The sequence below is a fragment of the Gavia stellata genome, chromosome 32 (assembly GCF_030936135.1).
Source record: "Gavia stellata isolate bGavSte3 chromosome 32, bGavSte3.hap2, whole genome shotgun sequence".
In the NCBI taxonomy this organism is placed as follows: Eukaryota; Metazoa; Chordata; class Aves; order Gaviiformes; family Gaviidae; genus Gavia; species Gavia stellata.
The window spans coordinates 4,744,394-4,765,455 of NC_082625.1; the positions used below are offsets into that span (position 1 = coordinate 4,744,394).

Here is a 21,062-nt window from a genome sequence, read left to right on the forward strand (position 1 = left end):
CTCACTGCCTCCTGTAAGCGGGAAGCTGAGGACCACATCCCTCCCCACCTCCCCAAGAGGTGCCTGTGGCTGCAGCAGGGCTCCCGGGGACCCGGCTGCAGGAACAGGTACTGCGGGGAAATCAGAGGGGTCGGAGGGCAAAGGAGCTGCTCTGAACACTGGCAGAAAGTGGTTTTCACTGGGGTTGTCTAAGCACTGCTGGTCCCAGGGGATTGCTCCCCCTCTCTCCTGCACCACCTTCTCAACCGTGCCTGGCAGGTTTCTGAGCTGCATCTCTGCATCCCTGGCACCCGCATCCGTCTCACAGCTGGCTCAGAGACCTCGGGGCAGGGAGCAAACGGCCCCTTCTCCCCTCTTCGTGCTCTCTGAGGGGGCTCACAGAGGCACAAGCCATGTCCTGGGTGCTCTTGAGAGCTGCATCCCCCTGCACCCCACGTTTCTAGCGGCAGCCTCTGCTTTCGATGCCTGGGGCTAAACTGCCTTTTCTGGGGCTGAAGCGCGGGTGCTCTGGCTCCCGGTGATTGGGTGCTATTTTGCTCCAGCACGGTTCGGCAGCTGTTGCTGTATATTACCCCGGAGAGCCAGAGCCAGCCGGGGGGCTAGAGGCAAGGCGGCGGTGGTCGAGCCCCAGGTACGACTTTCTGTGGCTTTTAACCCTTTCAGTTGGATGCGGGGCAGCCCACGGGCACGGCCCACGAGGCAGCGCTCGGCCCGCTGCCGGCTGGTGGCAGATGGGGGGCCCCAGGGCCCGTCCCGGTGCTGCCATGCGAGCGCACACAGGGAGAACAGGGCAGGCGAGGGGACTATTTTTGGAAGTTTCTTTGATGTGAGTCAGCGGTAGAGGCAACCTCGGGAGCTCATGCAGGAAAAGTTTCAGCGACAGCAGAGTGGAGCCGGTTATTCGTTGAGTGTCTGTAGTTTTGTGCGTTTAAGAGAAGGTCTGGCATGTGGAGTGTGCATCCAAGGGAGCAGGAGCACGGGCAGCGCTGGGAAGGGGATGGCTGGGTCGAGCCGTCGTACTGGAGGTCTCCTGTGCAGGAGCCAGTGTGAGCCGCGGGCTGGAGCTGGGCTCTGGGGCGGTGGGTGACCAGCCTGCCATGGGCAAGCTGTCCCTGGCATCAGTGGCCATCCCTGCTGTGCTTGGCCTCGGCAGTGGCCGTGCGCTTGGTACATCGGCGCTGGAGCTGGTCCGATAGGAACCAGCCCTAGGAAACCTGGGCCTGCGGGTGACACAACCCATCCCGGCTGGGGATGAGGATCCCGCGTGGGCTGTAGAGCCCCAAAATGCCTCCCTCCGGGGCACAGACCCCCATCTCCCATCTCAGGGGGGAACAGACCCGGACACGAAGCCAGCCAGCTCGTGGGACGGAGTTAATGCCTGTCGGCGCCTGGGGGAGGATGGCTGCCTGCCCAGCCATGGCACGGCTGTCGCAGAGCCCTGCAGCCGTCGTGGCAAAGCCTGGAAAAGTGCCCGGGGGCTGGAGGCGGTTTGGGCTCCTCCATCTGGGCGAAGCCCAAGGGAAGGAGGCGTGGGAACAGCCCGGCACCCCGTGACGGGGAGCTGAGCTCAGCCGGCAACTGGGGACCACAGCGAGGACGTGGCAGGAGGGCCGTGTGCTGCGGGGCACCACTGCCCGCTGACCACCCGGCATTTGTTTTATCCTTCTTGGTTTAGTGAGAGTTCTTTGAAGTGACATGGCAGCAGGTCCCCATGAGGTGTTGGAGAAAGACTTGGGATGCCCCGAGGTCACTGACGAGCTGCCCGGGCAGGCAGGGAAGGACAGGAGAAAAGTTTCCTTGTCCTCACTGTGAGCCAGCGGTCAGGAGGTGCCGGTCGTGGCCATGCCAGTGCCGTGCCGTGGTGCTTGAGGCCTCGCAGGAGAGGGCTCAGCCCGGCAGGGACGGCTTTTTGCGGCACAGTGAAATCACGGGGCAACCTCGAACATTGAGGGGCACCAGCACAGCACCGACCCCGCAGGGACGTCGGCCGTGGCCAGAGCGAAGAGGAACAGAGGCCTGTGCCCTCCTCCATCTTCCTCACAATCATCTTTGCTCAAAAAAAGTGTGAATAGCTGCGTAGTGCAAAAACACAACAAGCACTTAGGGGAGAAACTCTTTAAGGAAAAATTCTCCATCTTTGTGCTTTCCTTGGAAGCTGGGAACTCCCCAGCCAACGCAAGAGTCCTGGGGCAGCTCCTTTGCTTCCCAGCAGAGAAAGGACCAGACTTGCCATTGCTAAAACAAAACCAAAGACTTCTTTTAATTTCCTGTTGAAAGCCAAAACCTTTCAGGCCGCAGTTCCCCAGCCAAAAGGTTTCCTCTTATGTATTTGTTTTGCTTCCAATATCGTGTCTTAGATTTCATCCTGGGAACTGGGTTTTTTTTTCTCAGCATTCATTCTTCAACTGGGGGAAAATAAACTAAATCCAGCTCGAAGGAGGCAAAAATTCCTCCTTCTGGTGAGGGCTTGCAAGGATGTGTCATCCAGATCCCTGCAGCGGGAGGGCTGCACTTGGAGGTGCCGAGAGGGCTGAGGCCGCTTGGCATCGGGACTGCATCAGTGCATCCTCACCCCCATAGCTCACCCCAGACCCAGGGGCAGGGAAACCCCCGGGGAGCCCAAGGAGCCCAGCATGCTCCCCAGCCCTTCGTTGTGTCGAACCGCTGCAGAGCCCTGGGGACCCTCCGGTTTTCTCTCCCACTTCACATCTGGGAAAAGCCCCCAGAGTCACCCCTGAGCTTCGTGGTCCTTTTGGGTGGCTTGCAGTCTTCTTTGAGGTCTGGTTGCTGCACGGTAGACAGAGCTGGTCCTGCTGTCTAGACTACAGCCTGAGCTGCCTCCAGCCTTCCAGCCTCCAGTCACATGTTTTCTGGGTGTCCGTTTGCACCCTGGGCTGTTCATCCCCCCGTGTGCCTTGGCAGGGAGTTCACTGTCCCCCTCGGCTGCAGCTCCCCGGGGATATCCAGGACGGTGCCATTTTGGGGGCTCAGCAGCCCCAGGTGTGCACGGTGATGCTCTTACACCCCGACCTTTCCAGCTGCTACTGCGATGGCCGCGGGCATCTGAAACCCGTCTCCACGGGTGACCTGGCTGCACGAATGGGGGAAACGTGGCCATAATGTCCCCGCTCTGTGAGCCAGTGGGTGGCAGCGGGAGGACCATGAGCCCCCAGCCCCCGGTGATTCCCACCTCTCCGAATTCACTGCCTAACTGTGCTGTGCTTGCCTTTAACAGATGCCGACTCGCCGGTGAGCCGCGACGGGGAGCGGTAGAGCCCATGTAAGTGTGCGGCATGCCGGGGCTGGGGGGCTGCTGGGGGGCTCCCTGCACCAGGGCTGAGCAGGGAGCAGTCCTGCAGCAGCATTCAGCCCAGGAGGGCTCTGTGGGGTGTTGCACCGCGTCCGTGCCGGGGCAGCCGAAGGCCATGTCCTTCAGCTGTTGCTGTCACTGATCTGTGCCGGAGGGCAGCTCTCCCTCATGGCACCGATCCGGTGCCGCTGACACAGGCCAGCAGCCAGCCTGGCCACCAATCACCCCGTCCCCGGCACCACCGAGCCCAGACCCCGACGCGTTGTGTGCTCCCTCTCCTCCCAGCGCACTGACCCCGCTGGCAAGCGTGCCCTGGAGCCAACCCGCTGCCCTCAGTAGATGTGTGCAGCCGTGCTCATCCGGGCTGGGGGCGAATCCAGCCCCAAGAGCTACTCTGGGGTGGACTTGCTCAAGCGCAGCCCCGGGGTCAGCAGCCACCAGCCCACCCATGTGCGTTGGGGCCGCACCCCGGCGCCTGCTCTGCAGCATGGAGCCAGCTAGTGGCTAAATCCATCTTAGCAGACAGAAAAAAAGATCCCAACGTATTTTTAAGACTGCGGATGCAAATACACGCACCCAGCTTAGGTGCTCGAGGAGCACCAGCCTGGTTAGCGCCACAGCATCAGCTCAGCCCCGGGGGGACCCGGGGAGCGTGAGCACGGGCAGCGGAGCACAGGGACTGGGTCCCTCCACGGTGGCACTGAGCACCCCTTGTTCTGGGAGGGGGCACACATGTACAGCCATGACCCCCATGCTGCTTGTTTTCCCCATGGGGCTGTGCGATGCTCTTACACCCCCGAGCCACCTTCGCGCCCCTCCCCGCAGGGGCTAGAGGAGGCGAGGACCCAGCTTGGCGTCTCTGAGTGGGATCCAGACGAGCCTGAGCTGAGCATGCCAGAGCCAGCGCCGCTCGGCGTGGACAAGAAAGCAGTGGAGAAGAAGCGGGTGGAGAAGGTGGGAGCCAAAGGCAGCGCTGCCGGGCCTCCAGGTAGGTGTGCAGGAAAGCCCTTCTCTGCCCCAAAATGGCCAGCCTGGCCCCAGGTGGCCACAGAGGCAGAGACCCTGTCCTGTGTCCCCAGCCAGCCCGGGAGGCACCGTCTGGCCACAGAGCAGTGACGGGATGAGCTCTGCTCTCCACAGTCCCCTGCGAGTGCAGCGACATGGAGATGGGGCTTCTCATCCACCTGCCAAATCCCGCTCCTGCTCCTCCTCCTCTCTGCCCTGCCCAGATCTGCTGCCGGGGAAGGGGAGCAGCAGAGCTGGGAGCACGGGCAGAGGTTTTGCCCGCCTGAGCCCCAGGATGCTGTAACGCCATCGTGGCCCAGACAGCCCGGACTCAGCCCCCATGACATTCTTTTCCCCACCGCTGCGGTGCAAACACCTTTGTCTGCTGGCGGTGGCAGGGCAGGCAGCTCCTGCCCCTGCCCCTGCACTTCCCACCCCCCTCAGCACCCCCTTTGCCACTTCCCAGCTCCCCCAGTAACGCTGTTTTCCTTGGGGATCCCCAGTCCCCAAGAGCCTCCCCGTGCAGAGGAAGGTGGAGCCCCCCAGCCTGGACCCCGCGGAGGAGCCGCTCCTCTGGGAAGGGCTCACCCTCAACAAGTGCATCCTGGTGGCCTCCGTCGTCGCCCTGCTCAGTGTCACCTTCCAGGTGCTCCAAGGTGAGCCGGGAGCCGGACAGAGGGGGACGGGGGGGCAGACCCTGCTGCCACCTCCTGCCTCCTCTCCCTTCCTCTCTTCCAGCGCCGTGCTCCAGGGAGGGAGTCAGCCGCGGCAGGCAGGACCCTCCACCACCTCCCTTTCACGGTGGGTTCGGATGCTCCGGGCTGCCCCAATACCCCAGTCTAGCCTGAGATGGGGCCACATCCCAGGGTGGGGGTGGCTGTGGGACCCCATGTCTGGGACATCACACCCAAACAATCTCGTCCCCTGCTGACGGTGGCCATCCCTCTCCCCTCCCAGAGGTGGTCAGCGCCAAGGAGGAGGAGGTCCAAGAAGTGGTGACTGCCCAGCCCAGCCAGCCCACCCAGCCTGAGAGCAGCATGTTCAAGGATGATGGTGATGACGATGGTGATGATGACGATGGTGATGATGACGGTGATGCTGACAGCAACCTGGTATGAGTCCAGGGTGGGGTAGAAAGAAGCATCCTCAGGGCACCTCCCACGGTGGGGGGGGAGCGTCTCATCCCCAGAGGGAGTGGTGGATAGGGGTCCCAGTGCCTTGGGCTGTGTCACCGGCAACTGGTCCCCTCCGTGTCCCCCCAGGCAGAGCCCTGGATCTTCAAGAAGTGGTTTGGCCGCTCGGCACCAGAGGACGGGGACGAAGAGCCCACAGATGGGGATGAAGAGCCCACAGATGGGGACGAAGAGCCCACAGATGTCCCTGAGGTGTCGCCGGCTGCAGCAGAGGTGAAGAAGAGCCGGGAGAAGAAGCTGGAGAAGAAGGAGGAGAAGGCTCGAGAGGGCCGTGCCGCCCAGGCGGAGCGGAGCAGCCGGAGGGAGGCGCGAGCCAAGGACAAGGCACCGGGGGACAAGACCAGCAGAGCCCCCAGGGCCCCCCGGGAGCCGGAGCAGCAGCCCCAGAAGAAGCGGGGCCGGGAGGGGAAGGAGAGCCGGCGGGAGCGGGATGAGCCCAGGAAGGAGGGGTGGAAGGGCCGTCCCGGCAGGGCCGATGGCGGCAGGGAGAGCCCGAAGCGGGACTGGCGGCAGCAGAAGGGCAGGAAGCCCTGGGAGCCAGCGGCCACCCCAGGAAAGGACGGCACCGCCAGGCCCAGGGAGGGCAAGAGGCGCGACTGAGGATGGGGTGACTGAGGGGCTCGATGACGCTGAATCCAGGGGGGTCCAACCCCACCACCGCCCCCGGCAAGGGCACCCTGCCGCTCCCTGCCTGCTCTCCAGACATCGCCGGGGCGGCAGCACGGGCAGCGCAGGCAGCGCTCCAGGATCTCCGAGTAGCAGCAGATAGCCTGGGAACCTGGCATGAGCCTCCCTGGGGACTTTGGGCCCCCCTGGATTAGATGCACAAAGGCAACCCGAAAGGACCCGGGGAAGGAGCTTCTCTTCATCTGGGCTTGGCGCTATTTCCCCATCCCCACCTGAAATCTCTCTTGCAGTTCATTTTCACTCGTGCTCCCCGAAGCATCAGGGCGGCGCAGTGGGCACAGGGATCCCAGTGAACAGAGTTTTGTCTCCAGACTGTGTAGCTCTTGAATTCAGTTAATGGTTTTATTTAAAGCAAATCAAGAGAGAAGTGTATTCTGGGTTAACGACGCCAGGCTGCTGCCGTCCTCAGAGGGATGCCAGGGGAAAGACCACCCCGACCTCGCCGGGCCCCAGTGCTGTCACTGCAGGGTGGCACGAAGCTTGCGGGTAACAAAAGAGAGCTGGAGAGCCCATCACCTGGGGGTCCCTTCGGGCCTTGCCTTCACCGAGTCGCTTTTAGGAACGAAACACAAGTACAATACCATGCAGCGCTGTAGCAACTACAGGAGACGTTCACAGCCCCAACCCACGGCAGGTTTAAGTATTTGCTAAATCAATAGAGGTTAAAATAAACTATTTTCGTTTTTAATAAGGTATTAAATTGAATGTTTTAAAAAAACAAAAAAAAAAAACAAAAAAAGATGTTGTCCCTGGTTATGTTTGCCTGTTCTCTGTGCCCCCCATCCCCAGTGCACAGGGGCTCATGGCTAACGCAGGACCCCACGCGGGCTGGGGGACGGGGCCGGTGTGTGCCAGCCTCTGCCCATGCCCCCGCCAGCCCCGTGGGGACGCTGCAAAGCCCAAGGGGTGGTCCCAGCACCGGGGGTCTGCAGCCAGGATGAGCCCAGGAGCTGCTTTCTGGGGGTTTGGACCCTGCAGCAGCCCCGGCGGGTCTCACTGAGGGCCGGGCTTAGCTGGGAAGATGATCTGGGGGTGGCCGGGCTCTCTGTGCTGACGCTGGCGGGGACGCGGAGCAGGTGCTTTGGCAGCCGTTTGCACCCGCTCCTATTAATGGTGTGAGCAGCCCAGGAGGTGTAACGGGATCGCTCCCCTCTCTCAGCCCTCCCTCCCCTCGCCCCTCGGCTCTGGCAGCGTCCCAGGAGCGGGGTCAGCGCAGGGCGATGCAGACGTGACCCGACAGGGAGCCCCAAGCCACTGCCAGCGGCTCTCCATGGCCCCTGGCTCACACTGGGACGGGTCCCCAGATAAAGGTTGATCTCTGCGAGGGAATTTTGCCTCTTGTTCTGCTTTTGCAAGTGGAGCTGCGTGGCCGGCGGGGGCTTAGTGACGGGCCGCGGGCTGGGAAATGGCCAGAGGATGCTGCGAGTTGGGGGGGGCTTGGAGGAAGCAACAACTACCCTGCCCAGCCACTACAGGAAGAGAAGGCAAGGGTTAAATAAGTGTGGCCCTGGCCAGATCCGCCACAATGCCCTCCCACCATGGCTCTGCAGCAGCCGTATCCAGCCCAAACCCCGCCGTGGGGTCAGAGCCATGCTGCAGCACGGCCCCTCGGACCCCTCGGGCATCCCCGGCATCGGGAGCGGGTACAGGGAAACGCCGGGCTGCAGAGCAGCCCCCAGGGACTGGCACAGCTACAGACAAACCCAGAACCAGGGCGACGCTAACGAGCCAAACCGTGGGGAAAGCACACGTGGGGAGCTCCCGTCTCGGAGAGAAGCACCAGCTGCAAGGGCGAACGGGGCGGGCAGCGGGATGAGGGCAAGCGGGGAGGCGGGCGGAAGCCTCTACCGACAGCCGCACTCCTCTGCCACCATGTTGGGGAACTTGCGGACCTCCAGCCCCTCCGTGGAGAGGCTGATGATGAGCTGGTCCGAGTAGCGGACAGGCACGCAGCAGGGAGCCCGCTGGAGGGGCGAGCCCCGCTCCTGCATGCCCAGCAACAGCACCGTGTGCGAGTAGTAGCTGGGGACGCGGGTGGAGAGGGGCAGCTTGCAGGGACCCTCGCAGTTGTTGGCCGCGTAGACGGTGGGCATGACAATGAACTTGCGGTCGTGCAGGTCGATGGTCAGCTCCTGCAGGCGACAGTGGGCCTGGTGCCGCGCGCTGCGGTTCTGCCGCAGCACCTTCCTCCGCTCCTGCCAATGAGCCCGCACCGTCTGCAACGCCTTCAGCAGCAGCAGCGCGTGCAGCTTCCCGGAGCCGGGCAGCTGCTCGACAGCTTGACCCTCACCCGGCCCCGGTGGGTAGTAGCAGAAGCTCAGGAGATGCTGGAAAAGCCCCGTGTTGGCTTGGAAAGCCGGGATGTCCTTCAGCTCCTGGATCACCGCCTGCAGCTTGCCCATCAGCAGCTGCAGCACGGTCCCCTCCAGCTGCCAGTCCCCCAAGTGCTGCTCCAGCACAGCTCCGCTGTCCTGGGGGAAGAGCAGCACCGACGGCTCCTCCGACTGCACCAGTCGCTCCAGCGCCGCCTCCTCCGACAGGTTGAGCAGCTGGTGAGGGAGCGTCTCCATCACCTGGAAGTCCAGCCAGTGGTGGGAGCTGGGCTGGGTGGGCGGCTCGCTGGAGGGGCTCAGGACCTGGCGGATGAACCGGGTCAGGATGCTCAGGAACTGGCTGCTGCTGCTGGGCGTCGGGGACGAAGTGTTGCCTTGGCTCGGAGTGGTGAGGGACGGCAGCTCCTCAGTCCCAGCCTGGGGTGGGCTGTGAGGAGAACACAGAGAGGGTCACGGGGACCCCTTGTACCCTGGGGGACCCACCACGCCCTGCCCCACATCCTCCTGCCATGGTGCCACGGCAGAAGGGCTGGGGCTGCCCCTCTCCACCCCCGGCTCCCAGCCCCGGTGTTTTTCCATGGCTGCAGCGATGGCCACGGACCTGAGCTGCGGGTACGGAGCCACGTCCACCACCCCATCGGCAGAGAGGTAGGAAGAAGGGGCCAAAGCCACCTCCTCCTCCTGCCGTGACTTGGCCAGCAGGAGCAGCACCGGGGTCATCCTGGTGAAGCACTTGTCATCGGAGCCAAAAAGGAGCTGCTGGGTCTCCGTGGGGGGCAAGGGGGCACCTGCTGGGGAGAGGAGCTGGTGAGGGTGGTGGTCTGGGGTCTCCCACACCCCTCATGACAGATAGGCTTGAGAGGAGCTCAGATGCCCAAGTCAGGACACAGAGGGCATGGAGATCATCGTCCCCCGCCGCTGCGGGCTTCCTGCGTCCCTACCTCCCTGCCCGCGACGCCTGATGGCCAGGGAAGCCTCGAAGCTGAGCTGCTCACTGCTGCGGGTGACGGATGCTACAGCCGCTCCCAGGACCAGGTACTGGGTGTCCCTGGCGAGGCAGAGGCTCTGCACGGAGGCAAAAGACAGAGGAGCCCCGAGGACGTGGGTGAGGCGTCATGGGTGGGGGAGACGCTCAGATGAGCCCCCCGCTCTGGGCCCCGCTGGCTCCGGTCACCCCCTCCACAGCAGCCCAGGGAGCGGCGAAATGGGAGGGTCGGGACCGCGGGAGCGGAGCGGGCAGAGGGCTTCGCCACCCACCCCCGGAGCTGCTCCGGGAGCCACGGGGCGCAGGGAGGCCCAGGGGCCCCCGGGGGGGCAGAGGGCCCCGAGCGAGCCCGGGCCCAGAGCCGCCCCTCCCGGCAGCGCTGCGGCGGCTGCCCCCGGTGGGGCGGGAGAGCGCTGGGGCAGGGGGGAGCCGGGACCCCCCGGAGGGGCTGCGCACCCCGGGCCGCCCCACCGGCCGTGCCGGGAGCTGGGACGGGGCAACAGCACCATCTTCAGGCACAGCTCCGCGCCGGCGGGGGGGTGCGGCGGGGCAGGGAGGGGTTGGGGGGGGCAAAGGGGTGGGGGGGTGGCAAAGGGGTGGGGGGGGCAAAGGGGTGGGGTGGGTGGAAAAGGGGGGGGTCAAAGGGGTGGGGGGTGGTAAAGGGGTGGGAGGGTGGCAAAGGGGTGGGGGGGGCAAAGGGGTGGGGGGGTGGCAAAGAGCTGGGGGGGTGGCAAAGTGGGGGGTCAAAGGGGTGGGGGGTGGTAAAGGGATGGGAGGATGGCAAAGGAGAGGGTGGCAAAGGGGCCGGGAGGGAAGGCAAAGGGGTGGGGGGGATTGGCAAAGGGGTGGGGGGGCTTGGCAAAGGGCTGGGGGGGATGGCAAAGGAGGGGGGATGGCAAAAGAGGGGGGAAGGCAAAGGGTGGGGTGGGTGGAAAAGGGGTGGGGGGGAAGGCAAAGGGGCTGGGGGGGTGGCAAAGGGCTGGGGGGGATGGCAAAGAGGTGGGGGAATGGCAAAGGGGTGGGAGGGTGGCAAAGGGCTGGGGGGTGGCAAAGGGGTGGGGGGGTGGCAGAGGGAGAGGGCCAAAGGGGTGGGGGTTGGTAAAGGGGTGGGAGGGTGGCAAAGGGGGAGGGATGGCAAAGGGGCTGGGGGGTGGCAAAGGGCTGGGGGGATGGCAAAGGGGCCGGGGGGGTGGCAAAGGGCTGGGAGGGATGGCAAAGTGGCCGGGGGGGTGGCAAAGGGCTGGGGGGGATGGCAAAGGGGTGGGAGGGTGGCAAAGGGCTGGGGGGTGGCAAAGGGCTGGGGAGATGGCAAAGGGGCCGGGGGGGGTGGCAAAGGGCTGGGGGGGATGGCAAAGGGCCCGGGGGGGTGGCAAAGGGCTGGACCAGCAGAGCTGAGACACCCCCCTCCCACCTTCCCTGCTCGCACCCAGGACCAGACCCCCGGCCACGGCCACCCACCTGCTCCTGCGCCAGCCCCGTGCCGGTGGCCAGCAGCTCCCCTCGGTGCTCGGTGCCCGGCCGCTCTCGGCTGCCCAGGTAGAAGAGCAGCAAGGCGACCCGCAGCTCTCCCAGCGAGCGGCCCACCTCCGCCTGGAAAACCAGCCTGAACCACAGCTTCGCCTGGGCTTCCCACTTCACTGGAAAAGAGAAGAGAGAGGGGGTGAATGGCCCCTCGGCGGCCGTGGGGCTTCCGGGGGGTGAGGGAGAGGAAGGGGCTTCAGGGCCGAGCACCAGTCCCATGCGGTGGCCAGAGCATCTGGGACGGGAGGCAACGGGGTGGAGGGACACGGCAAATCCCTTTCCCCGGTTTCAGGGAGGTGGTCAGTGGGGCAAACCCTGCAGCCCCAGAGAGCAGGGGGGCTGCCTTGCTCCCAGAGCGCCTCTGGCAAATTTTCATGGGCAGATCCCCATGGAAGTCTCCTCTCCCATGGCAGCTCGTCCAGTGGCTCGGGGACATTGCGGCCGTTGCGTCGCAGCCTGCAGCACTGCCTGGGGAAGAGCCACTTCCCCAGCTGCCCAACACCGGTGAGTTCAGCTGAAAAGCCAAAATCTGCGAGAGGAGGAAGAGATTTCAAGAAGAGAGAAACAACCGTGACCCTCTTGCTATGCGGGAAGCCGGATTAAAACCGAGGGTTGTGCTCTCCCTCAAGCACAGCACTTACCACTGAGACAGGACAGAGGAATGCGTGTTGCTGGTTTTCATGTAAGGCTGAAGCTACACAAGCAAGCCCGGGACCCAGGGCTCCTTGGCAGCACCGAGCGTGAGACATCGGCATGTGCCGCGAGCCCGGCACATGCGAGCAGCCGGGCTCACGCCACAGCAGGACCAGCCAGGTCCGCTCGTCCAACCCTCTCCTCTCTTTTCCCAATCGGACAGAGTTGGGATGGGGTCCTAACCCATGTCATTACGGCAGAAAGTGAGAAACGCTTGTAATCTCGAAAGCAGAGCAGAAGCCACCGAGACTGTGGCACCTGGGCATCATTCACAGGGAGGGACACGGCACCCTGTTGCACACAAGCTATCATCACTACTAAAGCTTCTTAAAAATCTACCCAGAAAGACATTTTACTATATCGCTTCGCTAATTTTAAAAGGAACCCAACCCCACAAATTTAATTCTGTGTTTAAATCTCTGATTTAGGGCAAGCAAACAGCACCAGCCTCCCCAAGCCCTGTGCTTCCCTGCTCCGCTCAGCCTCGGCGCAGGGATTTCACACCAACCTTCCTCCAGATGCAGCACGAGGAAGCGGTCCTGCCCCGGCTCCACCACGTGCGCATGGATGTGCTTCAGGGGATGGAGAGCAGCACCCGTTTCCCCGGTCGGGCAGAGCCCAAAGGTCTCGAGATAGCTTTCGTCCCAGCTGGTGCGTTGTCTCAACAGCTTGATGAAGCTGCTTTCATAGTGGGTGAGAACACCCACAACTTCCAGGTGCCTCGGGGTGAGCCCCTCCTGGTCCATTTTCACCCTGCACACGGGCCCTTCCAGCCCCCCGAGCGGCCACGGGTGCAGGCTGGAGCCGGACCAGCCGATGCCGCCATCCTCAGCCATCCCGTGGAGGCATTTTGCTCCTGGGTCAGGCTTGGAAAAGAGGCGAGTGGCTGCAGTCATCCTTGGTCTTGCCGCCGAGCTGGCCCTCAGTCTTTCCTGTAAACTTGCATTTTCTCTCTTTCTCGCCTCTGCTTCAAGTCCCAGCTCCTCCGGCAGGCTCAGCTCCAGCCGGTTAGTTGGGGAAATCCTTTCCCCCGTGCTCCCCTTTCTCGGAAGTGCTGCAGAGGGGAGCAACAGCACCAGGCAGGGCAAAAGCACCCTAAGAGCAGCCTTCATGTTCCCACTTCTGCTGCTCCCAAAGCAGTTGTTGGAGCCACTCACACGCACCTCATAACACTGGGGCGGAAGGGGAGGACGGCGTCTCCCTTTTAAAAACCGGTGGCCTTGAGTTGACAATGCACAACACACCTCCCTTGAGAAACTCAAAGGCTGTCATGCTAGAGAGGAGGGAGGGATGTTTCAAAGAAACTTTTTTGTTCTATTTTTGGGTTTGCATCTAGTATTGGAAACGTAAAAAAATTAAAGCTGTTTCTCTTACTCGTAGGGACGCACGTCCTTGACTTCAGATGTTTTCTAAAGGAGGATGGACATCTAGACTTGGATCTTCATGGGGACTGGCACATACTATTCCCAACAGCAGCGAAACACCAGGAGGGAAGAATTAGCCAGACTAGGAGGAGGGGGAATAGAGACAGACAATGGGCAGAAACTAAGTAAATGTATGGAAAGTGTTCTCCTCTCTTGGCTGGAAAGCCTCCTCCCTCGGCTGGTACCTCACGCGCTGCAGTTTGGCGAGGCCGCCCCGCAGGGGCTCTAACACATCTCCTGAGCCCCAGGCTGCTTCAGCCTGAGGAGGAGAATCTCCCGGCGTGCAGCAGCAGCCTGGTGACTTTGAACACTGAGGAGCTGACTTAGAAAGTCTCACAACACACACATGTCAAGGACTTTTCCTTCTATGAGATGTCAATACTCACTGTAACACTTGGAATTACCGATGCCACCTACCTAATCCACCCCAGAGAAACTTTCCCCCCACCCAAGGTATCTTTGGCAACAGAGGGCAGGGGGAAAGCTACCTGCAAGAAAAGCTCCAACACACATCCAGACCCTTCTCTGGGTTTCCAAGACTTTGCAGTTTGGAGCTCAGGATCTGGCTGCAGCACGTCATAAACGGGCTGCGCACCTGAATCAGAGGGACAAAGGGCACAACAGCAAAGGGACCTCTCTTCTACAGGAGCTGTGACAAAGGACACACACCTGGCAAAGGGGAGACCCACGCAAGCCGATTCGGGCACCGGGCCAGCTCAGCTTGAGCCAAAGTGCTGCTAGCGTGGCGATAAAGCCAGAGAGGGTTGGACGCACTCTGCCCGGCTCCGGCGTTTGCATGGCGCCAGGTGGGACCCGTGTCAGGCCAGCAGAAGAGGCAAAGACTTTGATTCCTCCATCAGAGGGGGACGCAGCTGCAGGGCTGCGGCCAGCACAGCCTCCCCCGCGGTCCGTGAAATGAGCCGGGCACTGGCCAAGAGCAAGCCCGGGTCAGGCAGCCCGGCCTCCAGCGATGCTTTTACCCACCGAGCACCCTGGCACCCCGTGCTGAGACACCCCAGTTCACAGAAATGAATCCTGGAAAGGACAGAGAGGAGAAATCTCAGAACTACTTCTACTTTTTAATGGGAACCAAATGATTGCTTGAAGGAAACATTTAGTATAAATAAAACCACAGAGAACTAAAAGCTTGCCAAAACGAGTCAACTAGTGGGAGGATATATACAGTAAAAATCATACGTGACAGCAGGTGCTTCGTAACAGTACAGACAACATTTAATGAATTATAGTAATAAACTAAGATTTAATACCACTGCAGCTTTGGTAATTTTTTTGACTAAACATTCCCAGAGATCTCTGCCACCGCCACAGGCGAGAGCACCGACGCTCTGTTTGTGAGCCTGTGTTTGGCATAAACAGTCTAGAGAGCAGCAGGCGGGAGCTAGGCAGCTGCATACCGGGGAAGGATGATTGCCTTTCCAAAATTGTCAATGAAATCTTGTCTGGCGCTTTTCAAGGACTCCTGAGCAGCAGTCCAAACTGATTTCCTCAGTGGAGATGTTTCCAGCTTTTAGCTGGCAGCACCTGAGCTACGATACGGTGCTCTGGCACCGGGAGGAGAAAGGAGGTTTCTGAATGCAGCAGGAGCGGTGCTTTTCCGATTGAAACCATAATTCAGCAGGGAGACAGAGAAAACGGGATTTAGAAAATTCTGCTTGCCCTCCATTCTCCCTGCCACTGTGATTACTGGTGATGCAGTAACAGAATCCTTTCTGCGTGCGTCTTACAAGTCTCCCCACCACCAAATGAACAGCTAAAGGACTTCAGCTGAATAGCAACTGATTAACTGGCTGGTAATTTATGGGATACACATCCAGCAGTCTAACAGGAGGCAATACATTAAGCCAACGCAGCTGAGCTGAGGTTGATGTATCTACTTCAGTTAGGAGGAGATGAAGTGCCTAGAGGTTTCCAGTCCTTTGCCTCCTCTTTGGAGAATTCCCAAAACATAACCAGGCTGAGAATGTTTTATATATCTAAGGGCTAAAGAAAATGAACACATGGCAACATTTTTAATGAAGACACAGGAAAACATACAGAAAGGAAAATTGAGAACTTTTTAATGAACCTACAAGATCTAGTCAAATTCACAGGCATACAAAACAGAAATATTCTCTGAATCAGTTGTGATCTGCATATAAAAAGATACGAGCTAGAGGAGTCCAGCAGGACCGAGTCCAGGAGGGGCTTCAGTTGGAGGGAGGCGGAGGGGGGATAGTGCCCGGCCCCTCCGTGGGGAGAGGCGGTCTCATCATGGGTGGCAGAGGAGCAGGGGGAGGTACACCGGGTGCTGGTGGCAACTGAGGTGGCACTGGGGGTGGTGGCACCGGTCCAGAGGGAGGCATAGGAGGTAGAGTCATGCCTCCTGGAGGAGGCGGCGGCATGGAGTCCGGCAGAGGAGGCCTTGGGGGCAAACCATTCATCAATGGAGGTGGAGGAGGCCGCTTCACAGTTGGGGGCCCTGGAGGGAGGTTTGGAGGAGCTGGGGGCTTCTCCATCTTGAAGTGGAATTGAAGGAAGAACTGGGGAGGGGAGAAAAGAAAAGAGAAGGGAACAATTAATCCTCAGGACAACTCTGTGCTATCACACAAGATGGCTGCTCTCTGCCTCCAGGAATGCAGCTCAGATCTCTCGTGACCTGTTACCTCCGCAGATCACGGCTGCCTGTCTACCCCGGCAGCATTCACGACTTGCACCAGTACCATCCAGTACCTGAACTCCTCTGAAACTTGTTCTAAGCACTAAGCTATCTGTGACGGGGTCAGTATCCCCCACCACTATGTATTCGTCCCCTGCTCTCACATGTGATACCCAGCAAGTACATCCATGCCACAGGCTCACCACAGACAGCTGCGTGCAGGAAACACGCAGCGAGGAGCCTCAGAGAGGACACGGTGGTGTATGTTTATGCTGCTGACCACAACTGAGGATTCTGCCTCCCAGGTTAAATTCTCACAAAGATCATACACAGGAAGATCCTTCTGTCAGGAGGAGTCACTGCACAGTTGCAGTGAAGGAATGAAGATTTTAGCATCAAAGCCAGCAGAGATATCACTGATGTGCACTCTTCCTGCATTGCCTTTCCCCACAAGCTGCTCTGACCTCCTACTCCCTCTTTAACCCTTACGAAAGATGTTGCGGTGCTCCAGCTACCTGTTTAGTTTCCCTGTTCCAGTGGGTCCAAAACTTTCCTTCTGCTTTGTCGATTTCTCTGCTTGGCACCTGCAACAAACAAGAACAAGGAGCTATTATTAGCACCACCAGATTAGCTCAATGGTCCTTTTTAGCACCAGAGCCTGAAAGATAAGCACAGTTATTCCAGGCCTTTGTGAGATGCGCTAGTCTCGGATGTTATTAGATAGAGACAGGGGCAGGAAAGAATTAAGTTACTTCCCTATCGGTCAAGGACAAGTGTGCTGGCAAAAAACCCTCTCTTAACATCTGCACAAAGGCTGAGGAGCAAAGCCCAGAAGGCTCCTTTCTGTGCCAGACACTGAGAATTCAACGGCTCCCCAGAGCTCAGCACACAGCCTAGTTTTCATACCAGAGTCCTCCACTAATTCTCAGCAGGGTTTAATGACTTCCAGTCATGTCTTCTTGACCCCCCTTCCCACTCTATTTCCCCCCTGAAGGCTAGAACAGAAGTCTATAATGAAGCTCACTGGGAATTAATGTCTTGGAAACATGGGAAGAGAACTTTCCCAACAATCAGTTCATCCCAAATCTTACCTTGAAAGCTATGGTTTCATAGGGCTCCGCTGCCATCAAAAGGTATTGCCAGCGTCTATCGGGGGGCTCAATCCTTTGCTCGTAGGCTGACATGAACCGATGACGAGGCATGATACTTTCTGCAATCTCCGGATAATCGATCTGTGGGGTGTTATTGCAGCATTAAGGAGAACATCCCCTTTTCACTCCCCCTTTGTACAAAACAAAACCCTCAACTATGAAGCATATTGAGAGATCAGCTCTAAACAGAAAACTTAGTGCCACCGAAGAAAACAGTTTGACAACTGCAATCCTGGATTTGCTTGACACAATCAGCAGCAGAGGACTGGCAAGGTAAGGCCTTATTTATTTATTTATTTATTTATTTTACAAATCCTGCAAAGAACTGCTCTTTTAGCAGCACTTTTACTTGGATAACCCAAACGCCAAGAATTTTAACAGTCCCCGTACCTGGAAGAGAAGGCTCTGCTGGCCTGTTTCTGGATCTCTCTGTTTGGTCACTGTACAGAAAATAAGAAAGCTCAGTACATCTCATAGCAGGGTAACAGCCACATTATTTCTGCCCTAGGAAACACATAAAGCTTCCAACAACAAAGTATTACATGATTTTTCTGCCATTTATCAAACAAAACGCCACATTGTCTTTAATCGAAGCTACTAAGGATCCCTACTGAAATTCAGCTGCCGTAGGGCAAAGACACTGTGCACTGCAGAACAAAGCTGGGAGATAAAAGAAGCCACGTTGTGTACTGAAGGCCAAACCAACACAATGGGGAGTTCAGAGAAAAAACTTGAGCTATACATGCAACGAGTGATTTACGAGCATTAGTGAAAGATGGTACAGCACAATAAAAGGAGAAGAGACTGCAACAATGTCATCATCTCCTGCATGACTACTAATAAGAGCTGAAAGACTTGAGACATACCAATCTATTATTAAAATGGCTTTCGCTTGACTGTCAGCAATAAAGAGATGTTCCATGGGTAATTTAAACAATAAAGGACATCAGGAGATAAGCCCATATCTTATTCATGGACAGATCTGCTAAAAAGACTAATTAATAATTCACATCCTCAGCACTGCACTGCAGGCAAGCTCCAGCGGGCATTAGGTGTCTCCGATGACAGACACCCCTGACATACCTTTATAACCCGGTCGTCCAATTTTCACAAATTTCTTCACTTCCACTTTGACTTTTTCTGGTGCGGGCTGGGCAGGGGCTTCCTTAGCTTCCTTGGCAGCTCGACGGGCCCTGGATTAATTTGAAATGTGCCAAATTTAAAAGGTTGGCCACACTTGTTTCTAAAGGATACACTAGGAGCAGTTTGAATCCCTCACCACGGAATATTCAGTGCTTCACAGAAAGCAAAGGAAAACCTGCTATTTCTCTTTCACATGCATTTCTAGAGGCCAATTGTATCCATGCCGTCTCCCAAATAAAGGCTGTCATCTCAATTATCTTATCCACCCCCAAGATGACCTTGCTGCCCATCTCCACAGATGGATTTGAGAAGACTTCTTGAAATAAAAGAAAAGAAACCCACAAGCTAGTCATCTAAACCAAAGCAAACTGAATTTCTTAAAATAAAACTTAACAAACTTCTCCCGAGCTGTATCACAAAACCAGATCCTTTTAACTAGACTCAGACAGTTTGTTTTTAAAGCTCTTTCTCCCCCTTCCTTCAGAAATCCCCCAACTGGCTTTGAACTTGAGGTCGAAATGGAGCTTGTCAGCACCATTTTTTTGGAGCAAATCTAATCCATACCTGCTGGCTAGTGCCAGGCTGTTCACTAGGAAACAAATGCAGTCAAAGAACATTCAAGCACAGTGTGCTACTGTTTAATGGAGTTCAAGATTTATAGATGCACACAAGCATCATTTTAAAGTGCTTAGGTAACAGAGAATAAAGCTACAGTGGAGAATGACTTACAAATTGGTCTGATGCTTCTTCCCCTGGGTATGTGCTAAGTAACTTCCCTGAAATAAAAAGCAAGGTAGAAGAAAGTTAAATGAAGACAGAACTGTTCCTACACTGACAGATACTTGTCACAGAGGAGAGGCTATATTACACGTTGACAAGGATATTTCAATCCTTAGCTGAGAGGAATCTCACTCAAAAACTGCAGATTGCTCCAACTGCTGAACTGTCATAAACTGTCAGGCTTAACACATAGAAGTCACTACCCACCCATCATCTCTTCAGCCGTCAGTCATCAGGCACGTCCCAGGTTCTTGCGCTTGAAGCTACTATTATTCTAAAATACCTGCTGCCGAGATCAAGACAGACAGCTGTTCAACTCACCTCATTGTTGTGCAGCGTTAGGCAAAGCTTGCATTCATAAGAGCCCAAGTGATTTTTCATAAAATAAGGGTCCTAGGAAGAGAATTGTTAAAAAGTTACAAGCAAAATACATGGCAAACCAACAGAATAACCGAAATACTGCCCAACTTTTGCTGCACTGGAAGAACCGAGTTCGTAGATTTAAATTAATAGCATAACACTGCTTTAGGACTATGAAAACAAGAAAGAAACAACAGCAGCTTCGTTAACTGGTGACAGCATACCCAAATGCAGGCAGGAAACAGCAAAATACGAACCAGTCCCGAGAAGACTGAAAATAACGTAGTAACAGCTACTTGAATAACAAGTGCTGGCACCTCTCTGGTCAGCCTTGTCACAAATGCTTCTCATTCAACTCCCACATTACCAGAAACAGAAATATTTCATTTCAATCCACAGCTCTCCACTAAATCTTTTGCTGTTTCGCTCAGGCGGAGCTCTAAACCCATCCCCACAACAGTCTGCAGGACGGGAGCCACGTGTCTTTTCTTTCCCACGCAGGCAGAGGCCAAGGCTCACCTTGTTGATGTCGATGGTTTCCAAAGCCAGCTGCCGCAGCCTCTCCCTGCGGTCTCGGTTACTTTCCGAGGCAGAGGCTACGCCTCCGCTTCCAGTTTTACCGCCAGGACGATGCTGAAAATCCATGATGGCGACTTCTGTGCTTCAGCTACTTATGGAGAAAGAGAGAGTCTGGAAAAATGAGGAAAAGCAATGTGAGTGATAACTAAGGCCTCTTCTAATCAGGAGTTCATAGCGCTATTTAGACCCATCAGCAAGGACAGGAGGCGAGCACAACAAACCATGCCCGGGACAGTCGCCACGTGACGCCACTTCAAACGGAGCAGGTCTTGTACCACTTACTCAATAAGCTGAGTCGAAGTAAAATGATCCAAAATAACAAGCCCCCAGAGCCCTTCCCATCTCCTCAGCCCCTTCTTCTATGCAGAGAGGCATTCTTCCCCCACATGCACAGCTGGGCCCCAGCGAGGCTCAGCAGCCCCACCAGTGAATCCCCCCGGCCCTCCCCCCCCAACAGAAGCATCTGCAGGAGCCTCCAACCCTCCACCTTGACAGCGAACAGCCCCAGAACCTGCCACAGGCCGAAGCCCCTCTCCACCACCAAGGTTTGGGGCTGCCTCACCACCTCAAAGCCCCCCCAAGGCCCCAGAGCCACCCCCATACATCCCCAAACCTTCTGCGAGGGCCAGAGCCCCCCCAGCCCCCCGGCAAGGTCAGAACTTCTGCACACCGTCCCCAACCCTCAAGTGAGGGCCCAGAGTCGCCCCTCCCCTCAGCAAGGGCCAGAGCCCCCCAACACACACGGATACACCAATACCCCAACAAGGGTGAGACCTTTGCAGCAAGGCCAGAGACCCCCAGCCCCTCAGCAAGAGCAAAAGCCCCCCTCAAACACCCGCCAGCAAGGGTCAACCCCCCTCAAACACCCCCCCAGGCCCTCAGCAAGGGTCAGGGGCCCCCTCGAACGCCCCCAACACTTCAGCAAGGGTCAGCCCCCACCCAAAACCCCCAGCCCCTAAACAAGGGCCAAAGCCCTCCCCAAGCACCCCCATCCCCTTAGCGAGGGTCAAAGCTCCCCCCAAGCACCCCTCAGCAAGGGTCACCCCCCGCACCCCTCAGGGACACTCAAGGCCCCCCCACCCCCTGACAAGGCCCCGGGCCCCCCCCGGCCCGTACCGCTGCGCGCAGCCCCGCTCCCCGCTCCCACGCCGCGCATGCGCGCTGCCCTGTCCGGGCGCGCGGCTTCCGGCTTCCGGTGCGAGCACTTCCGGGGCGGCGGCGGCGGGCGCGGCCGGGGCGATG

At 58.2% G+C, this 21,062-nt stretch overlaps 2 protein-coding genes across 2 annotated transcripts; both read right to left on the bottom strand.

Moving 5' to 3' along the window:
• Positions 1-8,039: 8,039 nt before the first annotated feature.
• AMH (anti-Mullerian hormone) lies at positions 8,040-12,839 on the bottom strand. Its single transcript, XM_059831907.1, has 5 exons — positions 12,236-12,839; positions 10,972-11,150; positions 9,470-9,593; positions 9,130-9,316; positions 8,040-8,955 (listed from the first exon to the last, which is right to left on the bottom strand). The coding sequence occupies exons 1-5, from the start codon at positions 12,837-12,839 to the stop codon at positions 8,040-8,042; spliced, it is 2,010 nt and encodes a 669-aa protein (XP_059687890.1).
• A 2,416-nt stretch (positions 12,840-15,255) lies between these two features.
• SF3A2 (splicing factor 3a subunit 2) lies at positions 15,256-20,948 on the bottom strand. The gene is made up of 9 exons (XM_059831894.1): positions 20,937-20,948; positions 19,761-19,931; positions 19,203-19,274; positions 18,831-18,877; positions 18,042-18,151; positions 17,349-17,398; positions 16,899-17,039; positions 16,323-16,391; positions 15,256-15,691 (listed from the first exon to the last, which is right to left on the bottom strand). Exons 2-9 carry the CDS (start codon positions 19,884-19,886, stop codon positions 15,359-15,361), a joined length of 948 nt encoding a protein of 315 aa, XP_059687877.1. The 5' UTR covers positions 19,887-19,931; positions 20,937-20,948; the 3' UTR covers positions 15,256-15,358.
• Positions 20,949-21,062: the final 114 nt, after the last annotated feature.